Source organism: Schistocerca americana, chromosome 7, assembly GCF_021461395.2.
Source record: "Schistocerca americana isolate TAMUIC-IGC-003095 chromosome 7, iqSchAmer2.1, whole genome shotgun sequence".
Classification (NCBI taxonomy): Eukaryota; Metazoa; Arthropoda; class Insecta; order Orthoptera; family Acrididae; genus Schistocerca; species Schistocerca americana.
Window position 1 is genome coordinate 504,066,227 of NC_060125.1, and position 10,580 is coordinate 504,076,806.

General features: G+C 42.6%; 1 protein-coding gene across 1 annotated transcript in view; it reads right to left on the reverse strand.

Annotated features, from left to right (window-relative positions):
* LOC124623045 (putative inactive carboxylesterase 4) overlaps positions 1-10,311 on the reverse strand; it is a 42,348-nt gene extending 32,037 nt beyond the window's left edge. The window contains exons 1-2 of the mRNA XM_047148837.1: positions 10,225-10,311; positions 5,888-6,022 (exon numbers count right to left, since the gene is read on the reverse strand). Of these exons, the coding sequence (XP_047004793.1) occupies positions 5,888-6,022; positions 10,225-10,311 (222 nt within the window). The remainder of the gene's footprint in view (positions 1-5,887; positions 6,023-10,224) is intronic.
* Positions 10,312-10,580: the final 269 nt, after the last annotated feature.

A 10,580-nucleotide genomic window follows, 5' to 3' on the forward strand; every position in this document is an offset into this window, starting at 1 on the left:
TAAGGTATTCCTATTTTTAAGGTGATGAGCGATAGACGGAAACGCATAGAAATAATTAACTGTAATCTGCAACTATAGAAGGACAATATCGAATAGTCTAAGGATCGACTTGAGTGGGGAAAGTGGCCCTTAATTTGAAACTCAGAAATAAGGGATTAAAACCTATTTTAACAAAGAACTAAATGTCTTTTATTGTAAAACATTATTCGAATTAAATTATTTACATTTTTCACAAATAACAGTCAAATTGTGCTCCTCCTGTACAGAGGTCGTGGGCCCAGAGTCAGCACAATTAGCAGTAAATCCACTGCTCTTCTGCTCTTGAATTTGAAAATATTTCATCACGGCATTGTCTCAATTCATCATTGTCATCAAAAAGAGCTCTTTTAGGTTTGGGTTTCGGGACGTCCGCATTTTCTATTTACTGCCTTTCCTTTCTTCGCCTGATTTCAGTTTTTCCTTTTTCCTACCTTTCCATATTTCCCGCTTCTGGGTACTCTTTATAAGAAGTTACTGTGACGCCGTCGAGTCCTTTATCAGCCACTGATTTTACGTTTTGCTCCCACACAAAGTGGCCAGAAGCCGCCGCCCAGATGGACGATTTGCAGCAGTGACGCCATTGTACAAATGCTGTATACCTTCTAATAACATGACCGAACTTTCAATAACTAGAGAAGGATTACGTAGTCAAAGTATGACACCTAAAAAGAAGAAACCAATATTCCCCCTCCATAATAGATAAATTAACTGACCACTTACCCTTACATCAGAATAACTAAAATCCACGGAAATTATTGAAACTCTGAGGAGCAGCACAGCAGACACGTTAGATTTCACTGGGTGACTTGTCGCTACAGGTAGAAAACACTGAAGCAATTCCCGCCCTGTGCCAGCAACTTATAGCCTCCAGGACTTCAATGGTATCTTTGCCCGCCATGGGAACTTTGCCTGGCTATCCCAAAAGCGTGTGACTGAGTTATTCTCGTTGTTGTGACTGAATGAATCATTTTTTTTGTAAGCGTAGGCTTCCGCGGCCGTTGTCTTCTTCAATAAAATTCTTCAGGGTATCAGACCGCATCGTCAAAATTTAAAATGCGCCAACGTTTCGGCCAGCGTTACAGCTAGCCTTCATCAGGGCCTTACGTTAACTGCTAAATGAACACACTTGATTCCTTAAATAGCTGCACGAGAAAACCGTGTCGTTACTTGATTGGCTGTAAAGGGATGAGGAGGAGGGGTGAAAGGTATGCTTTATTGGTGTTTCCTTAATTATCTGTCATTGGCTGAAATAGCTGTTTTCTATTGGTCTTTATATTAATCCACCCCATTGGAGGAGACGGACGAATAGCGAACAGGTGATGGCTGTGACGTCACACTGTTTCCATGCTGTCCAGAAGCCGGCTGCGGCGTGCCATTGCTCTGTGTGCTCGCGACCACTACTGCGGCTCTCCGCGTGACTGCATGGGCCGCGACGGCTCTGCCGCCGCTCCGTAGCCCTGCTATTGCAGGCAGCCAAGACCTCGGAAGCTTGTACCCGTCCTCTCTATTCATGTTGGCGGGTCTTTTGGCTATTTCTATCGCCTCTCTAATCTTTCTTTTGAAAGTGAGAGGCTGTTTCGCCAGGACGCGGGCTTCTTGAAAAAATATTGGTTTCCCGCACTGGTCTCGGTGTTCCGCCACTGCTGACTTAGTGTGTTGTTTCAGGCGGATATATCTTTCATGTTCCGAGAGCCTTGTCCCGTCTCACCTATGTAGACTATTCCACACGCACAACCAATTTCATACACGCCAGCTGTGTGTAGTTTGTCAACTGCATCCTTGGTAGAACCGAGCATGTCTGATATTTTGTTTCTGCTTCGGAAAATTGGTTTGATGTCGGCTTTTCGTAGAATTTTGCCAATACGTTCGGTGACCCCTTGTACATATGGTAACACAGCAATGCTCTGTGCCTCCTTCTCCTCTTCCCTATTAGTCTTCTCCCTTGTCGACATGGTGCTGTCTATCATCTGCTTCCCATAGCCATTAGTTCCGAAGATGGACCTGAATCATTGTGTAATGAACGACTTGTTTACATGACTTTTTATTTTTCCACACCGACTGTTGCAACGAGTTCTGGCAGACTGCCATCGTCATAAACTGTCATAAAAACAACGAAAACATTTTTAAAAAAACGTTGTATTCATTTCATTACGCCACTTACGGTTTGGAAAAAAATACAACTGAACGAGTGAAACAAAATTTATCGATACAAATCCAGGGGCCTAAGTGCACATCACCTCTTCCTCTGGTATGTTAATCAGTACTGTCTGCATTTCTAAAACACTCGAATAAATTCCTGTTTCTTATTAAGATAAATTTGAACTCGAAATACTGTATACTGACTTGCAGATTTTCTTGATCTGGCGATATTTTTGTACTAACTGAAGGCAGTGCTTTTCGGGTGCCGAAATACGATTTAAATTTCTTTATTTTTATTTCTTTTTTCATTTCGTTTCACACTCATTTCTGTGTGGCTTCGATATGTTTTAACTGCAGTTTGTGGAATTATTATTTTTCATTTTGTGCTGCAGTGTGCTTCGTATGACATGAAACTTCCTGGCAGATTAAAACTATGTGTGGACCGAGACTAGAACTCAGGACCTTTGCCTTTCGCGGGCAAGTGCTCTACCAACTGAGCTACCCAAGCACGACTCACGCCCCGTCCTCACAGCTTTACTACTGCCAGTACCTCGTCTCCTACCTTCCAAATTTTACAGAAGCTCTCCTGCGAAACTTGCAGAACTAGCACTCCTGAAGGAAAGGATATTGCGGATACATGGCTTAGCCACAGCCTGGGGGATGTTTTCAGAATGATATTTTCACTCTGCTGCGGAGTGTGCACTGATATGAAACTTCCTGGCAGATTAAAACTGTGTGTGGACCGAGACTCGAACTCAGGACCTTTGCCTTTCGCGGGCAAGTGCTCTACCAACTGAGCTACCCAAGCACGAATCACGCCCCGTCCTCACAGCTTTACTACTGCCAGTACCTCATCTCCTCCTTCCAAACTTTACAGAAGCTCTCCTGCGAACCTTGCAGAACTAGCACTCCTGAAAGAAAGGATATTACGGAGACATGGCTTAGCCACAGCCTGGGGGATGTTTCCAGAATTACATTTTCACTCTGCTGCGGAGTGTGCGCTGATATGAAACTTCCTGGCAGATTAAAACTGTGTGCCGGACCGAGACTCGAACTCAGGACCTTTGCCTTTCGCGGGTAAGTGCTCTACCAACTGAGCTACCAAGCACGACTCACGCCCCGTCCTCACAGCTTTACTACTGCCAGTACCTCGTCTCCTCCTTCCAAACTTTACAGAAGCTCTCCTGCGAACCTTGCAGAACTAGCACTCCTGAAAGAAAGGATATTGCGGAGACATGGCTTAGCCACAGCCTGGGGGATGTTTCCAGAATGACATTTTCATTCTGCAGCGGAGTATGACATGTTGGTACTTTTGTGAAAAATATTTATATGACCATAAAACTGTACATCTGTGTTAAAAATTGAAGTAGTTATGATTTACGTAATAGTCAGCATTGTGACATATCGATAGGTCGCTATCTGAGGTGGTTACGAAACAGTCTGGGTACTGCAGTGTTGTCGGGAATAAACACAGCACAGCGCAGGAATCGTAACAGTGTAATGAATGTCTTGTTAGTTGTACACGAAACATGGAATGAAAAGGGATCGGTTACTTTAGTATGTTCTATCATAAACATATCTTTTTTGAATTATTACGTGAAATTCTATGAACAAACTGTAAAATCAAGCACCCTACTTAAGTGGACGGTTTACCGTGGGACAATGAACCGTGGTGTTTGAGCGTTTACTTATGATTTGCCCTCTTATTAGAAGCGTCCCCTGAATTAACGTAAGAAGAGCCACGTACGGCAGTCAAGCTGTTCTAAGAATGTTTTCTTTTTTCCGTATGAATTGTCCTGCTGTGCAACGAAGTATGAATCGGGCTCATGTAGGTGTTTTACATGTTGGTTCCTATTACAAACCAGAACAGGTTTTCAAATGAACTATTTATCATGGTGTCTATTACACGCTGTTTGCAAATTCTCCACTGGCAGCTGGACTCATTTTTGGTATAAAAAAAAACACATGCCACTTGCAAAATAAACGCCTTCTTATGTGAAGTGTTTTCGCTTTCGAATGGTACACAGACATCAAACTGAAAAGTTTAATGGCGCGCATGAGCTTTAGATGGTATTTGTAAACAGTTTAGAATCGCACAGAGCACATTAGTTCCTCACCGTAAAGAGTGATATCTGTAACCTACCCCAAAATTGCAAACATTATTTCCGCGTCTTGAAACGAAAACTTTCAAGAAGATAGCTACGTTTACAGTACAGAGTGAAAAGGTAGCCACTGGATACCGTTGGCTTAGAACAACGCCACAGCGGCTACGACTGTTGCGTGACATACATTGAATACCACTACCATGGTTATAAATTGAAATTTTTATCCGTGATGGATGTAGAACACAGTGAGTGCGATAATTAATAGTTTTCAGAAATAACCGCGACCAGTCGCCTTTTGAGGTATTCAGTTTTCATTTCACTGTGACAGGTAGGCCAACGGCCTGTCTCAGTGGTATCATTGGTTCCTGTCAGATAACCAAGTTAAGCCCTGTCGCGCTTGGCTCAGCATTTGGATGAGTAGCCGTCTGGGTCTGCAGAGCTCTACTGGCAAGCAGGCTGCACTCGGCCCTTGTGAAGCCAACTGAGGAGCCACTTTATTGAGAAGTAGCGCCTACCGCCTCGAAAGGTAACAAGGGCCGGGAGAGCGATAAAAATTTAACCAACGCAATAGGCGACTGGTTGCAGTTATTTTTTAAAACCTCACTTATAAAATGGTTGTCTCTTCTCTCTCTCTCTCTCTCTCTCTCTCTCTCTCTCTCTCTCTCTTAATTTGTTAGGATACAAATTTCTTTCATGCATTGTCCGTTTCCAGCAATTGTATGACTTCCCATTTTTATATCCTAATTCACGTGTAGTTTGTTCTACGACCCTTTAAAACACTTGAAACAAATTCTCAGCCGTAGAAGCTACGCATGTAATAAAACTGTTTTTGACACTAATGGTAAATAAGAGAAATGATTACATTTAATAACATACTATCTTTCTTACGCCATTTACTTCCTGATAATTTCTTGCAGTATTAGCATAACACTCAGCTTCTTGATATCTCTGTCTACCTTTATATGCATGTGTATACTTTCCCATGCTTCAGTGTGTGTATATATTGAAACATGTCAAGTGTCTATAGTATCTACTCGATGATTAGTAGAATAAGCAAGGAATACTGAATCAGCCATAGAGCGCATTAATAGCTTCTTGTACGTATTACAGTACTTGTGAATCAGGATTCGTCATCATTATGACAGTTCTATGTCTTTTTGACCTGTTATGTATTATCTGAATGACTCTTTCAACGAAATATTTACGTAGTCATGGTCATTTTCAGGTAGAAATTTTATTAGTTACCTGTTTCATCGTTGGAGCTAACGAAAGGAAGAAGGAATCTCCTGTGGACAGTCTTAATTCCAACTGAACATTTTTAGCAGTAGGACATATGTTTATACATTTTAATTTAAATTCCTGAGTAGGGGAGAATCTTTGTAGAACCGTTGCATGTGATCAAATACCTGATTGAATCATTCACTTCATAATCATTTACTGCAAGTCCCACTGAAGAAAGTGCATCAAAAATTAGAGATTTGGAGTAATATATATATGTGGCCAAAGGATAAATAATCTGGTAAGCACTGAAACACGATAAAAGTAGTTAAGCGCTATGGATCTATCCACTGGTGTCTGCTGCAAGACCGCATCGCGGCACTCACCTTGAAGCGGAGGTCCCCAGTCGGCGGTGTGGCGTATGGGATGCCGAGGAACCGCTTGTAGGGCGTCCCGTTGAGCGAGGTCACTACCTCACCTCGCACGACTCCGTTCTCAGTTGTAGCGACCGCATACTCTAACTGCAACAAGAGTTATGATCAGCACCTTGGAACTAAAATGTATGAAGAGTAAACCAGTGGGGGCTATTCAAAAATCTGGAAGAAATATGGTGATCACACTACTCGACGCTTACGTGATAAACCAAACAGGAAAATAATGAAACAGGCCCCAAAACCAGACTGTAATTGACAGCAAACTCTTTCAGAAGCATGGAGTAGAATCTAAGACCGCGGACAGATGGCATAGAGCAGCTTCATCTGCACCTCCAACGCGAATACAGCATCACTACACTGAAATGGTACTGCATACACAGTGGAACTGCGGCACTGAGAAGCAGATATATTATGGAAATGAACTTCCGCTACAGATTAGGTATACGACAACTTAAAGAAATGAGTACTAATAGAACTTCTAAACAAAGTGGGATGGTACTCATGTCTTACATTGCGCCACCTTGTTTTTTACGTGTTCATTTTTCTGTAGAACAATGAATCTTGTATATTTCCATGTTCGTTCTGTTCGTAAGACTCAAATTCTAGAGTTGATTGGAGCTGTATGTTTACGGCAAGAGACTGGATCCTCCACTAAATACATTTGCAATACGAACCAGAAGATGTAAAAAACCAACATCCCAGCCTTTTCTCGTGCTCCGTCTACACTGAAGCGCAAGACAAACTGGTATAGGCATGCGTATTCTAATACAGAGATATGTAAACATGCAGAAGATGGCGCAGCGGTCGGCAACGCCTAATGTCAACTACTGTCTGGCGCAGTTGTTTGATCGGCTGTTGCTGCTACAATCGCAGGTTGTCAAGATTTAAGTATGTTTGAACGTCGTGTTATAGTCGTCGTACAAGTGATAGTGCACAGCATCTCCGAGGTAGCGATAAGGGGGGATTTTCTCATACGACCATTTCACGAGTGTACCATGAATATCACGAATCCGGTAAAACATCAAATCTCCGATATCGCTGCGGCCGGGAAAAGATCCTCCAATAAAGGGACCAACGACGACTGAAGAAAATCGTTCAACATAAGTGCAACCCTTCTGCAAATTGCTGCAGATTTCAATGCTGGGACATCACCAAGTGCCAGCGTACGAACCATTCAACGAAATGTCATCCCTATAGGCTTTCGGAGCCGAAGGCCCACTCGTGTATCTTGATGACTGCACGACACAAAGATTTACGCCTCGCCCGGACCTGTCAACACCACATTAGACTGTTGATGACTGGAAACATGTTGCCTGGTCGGACGAGTCTCGTTTCAAATTGTATCCGGGGGATGGACGTGTACGGGTATGGAGACAACCTCATGAACCCATGTACCCTGCATGTCAGCAGGGGACTGTTTACGCTGGTGAAGGCTCTGTAATGGTGTGGGACCCCTGATACACCTAGATACGACTCCGACAGGTGACACGTACGAAGTATCCTGTCTGATCACCTGCATCCAATCATGTCCATTGCGCATTCCGACGTACTTGGGCAATTCCAGCAGGACAATGCAACACTCCACACATCTAGAATTGCTACAGAGTGGCTCCAGAAACTTTCTTCCGAGTTTAACCACTTCCGATGGCCACCCAACTCCCCGGCATGAACATTATTATGTATATCTGGGAAGTCTTGCAACGTGCTGTTCAGAAGAGGCAGGGAGGTGTACCACTTTGTTTGGCTCTTCAGTGTATAAATATATAAAGCGGAAACGTTGCTACCGAAAATCTCGATAAATTTTGACCGATTTGCTACAAATTTTTACACAACACTTTACTGAGCGTTCGGAACGACATAGGCTATACACTTTTGTAATATATATAATATATACATATGTATGTAATAATAATGGAAGCACAGTTACCAGAATCCACGTAAAGCTCTTGACCGATTATTTCAAATTATTACTCGATACTCTAATGAACACTCGGACGGATATATGCTATACTTTTAAAATATGTAATGTAGACCTGTACATGTAATATATAAACGTAGAGCAGTTACAACAAACCTCGAAAAGTTCTTGACCGATTTATTTCAATTTTATAGGCGATACTCTATTACTCGGACGGACATAGGCAGATACTCTATATATTTTTGTAACAAATTACATTTATAAGTGTATGTGTAATATATCAAGGGAAAACATTGTTACCAATAATCTCAAAAAGATCTTGATGCATTTACTTCAAATTTTTACGCTATACTCTACTGAACATTCAGATAGAAATGGACACAGAGAGTGCTGAGGAAGAGAGACTGGGCAGGAGGTTATGGGGAAGGTGGGGGGATGGGGGGAGGCAGGAGGAGATGTACGCAGCTACTGAACGTTCAGACGGAAAAGGATGAATAGATGGATTGTGGGGGGGGGGGGGGGGGGGAGGAGGGGAAGTACGGATTTGGAGGAGGAAAGAAAATGTGGGCAGAGAGAAGGAGGGGCAAGAAATTAAGGACGTATATGCAATTCTCATACATTTTTTAGCAATTACGAAGCATTACTGGGTTCGCTAGTAGCAAATAATTTTTAAAATATTTGTTGTGATAGGCTCAGTTACAATTTGTCATGGACGATAATTACTTTCGATCAGTTAATGACCATCTTCACTTCTGATTAAACTAATCCAAACTATGAAACTTCCTGACAGATTAAAACTGTGTGCCGGACCGAGACTCGAACTCGGGACCTTTGCCTTTCGCGGGCAAGCGCTCTACCATCTGAGCTACCCAAACACGACTCACGCCCTGTCCTCACAGCTTTACTTCTGCCAGTACCTCGTCTCCTACCTTCCAAACTTTACAGAAGCTCCCCAAACTAGTTACCAGGTGTGACAAATTGTAACTGTGACAAAACCAATACATTTTGAAAATTATGTAGCTGCAGCATGTCTCAAGACAATATGTAATCTATTATCAATAAATTATGTGTAAGCAGCTTAAGTTTGTTGGTTATAAAATACATTTATTAAATAACTACGGCTGTTATTAACTGCATTAAAGATACAGAAATGTTACTATCCATCCCTAGGAGTCACAACAATAGTAGCCTTCGGAAGTTTTTTGATTATTTACACTGAAAATATATGTTTCAAAAAATCATATAAAAAGCGAATTGGTGGACGACTACTCATGTTACGCTAATATTATTGAGAGTGAAAAGAGGTTTTTATTCAACAAAAAAAAATGGCTCAAATGGCTCCGAGCACTATGGGACTTAACAGCTGTGGTCATCAGTCCCCTAGAACTTAGAACTACTTAAACCTAACTAACCTAAGGACATCACACACATCCATGCCCGAGGCAGGATTCGAACCTGCGACCGTAGCAGTCGCGCGGTTCCGGACTGCGCGCCTAGAACCGCGAGACCACCGCGGCCGGCTGGTTTTTATTCAGATTTGTTTTGTGGTGTGGGGTGGACATGTGTACTAACAACATTTCATTGTTTCGACTCGTCTGTAATCATCATAACAAGTACTTTGTTAAAAAAGTAACACGGCGACTAGTCACCTAACGTCCATTTATGTCACTTAATGTCTAGTTATTGCCTCTGATGATGCCTCACAAGAGTCTAAACTGGTAAACTATTCGAAGTCCATCGAATGCGAACAAGACAGTTGGGAACAAAAAAGTATTCTTCAAAATATACCACGTACTTCAATTTGACTAGGCAAATTTCTTTGATTCCAAACAGATCTCTTTGCGACAAAGGAGCACTATATCAAAGGAATGCTAATGTTGGCTACAAATGGTTCAAATGGCTCTGAGCATTATGCGACTTAACTTTTGAGGTCATCAGTCCCCTAGAACTTAGAACTAATTAAACCTTACTAACCTAAGGACATCACACACATCCATGCCCGAGGCAGGATCCGAATCTGCGACCGTAGCGTGTTGGCTACATGGCCGGCCGAAGTGGCCGTGCGGTTAAAGGCGCTGCAGTCTGGAACCGCAGGACCGCTACGGTCGCAGGTTCGAATCCTGCCTCGGGCGTGGATGTTTGTGATGTCCTTAGGTTAGTTAGGTTTAACTAGTTCTAAGTTCTAGGGGACTAATGACCTCAGCAGTTGAGTCCCATAGTGCTCAGAGCCATTTGAACCATTTTTTGGCTACATGAAAACATGAAAACAGATATGGATATAAACATTTAATTAGAAAAGGCTACCAAAACCAGAGAGCAGGTCACAGACAGGCTAATGTACAGAGTGCAGAGCACGCACTGCGGCCTGTACCTGGCGAGTCTGGGGCCGGATCACTGAGGCCGAAACGGCACTCGCAGACACGACGACGGCCAGCACTAGCAGCGAGGTTGGACGCATCTTCACCACTGAGCAAGGACGGGGCGCTGCTCCCTGTATATATACGTAAATGAAACCTGCACAGTGTCTGATTAGAGGCACACAAATTGGGACATCACATGAATGACCATAGCGTGTCCGTCATCTTGATAAAGACCCCACACATCTGTGTTTCTGAGTATATGATTTCCAGTGAAACTGATAATTCTGAAAATAAAAAACAGCCTCTGTTGCAAGTGCTTTATTAAAAACTACGCTTTTCACGTGGTTAGTGAATCTCCAGATTATCT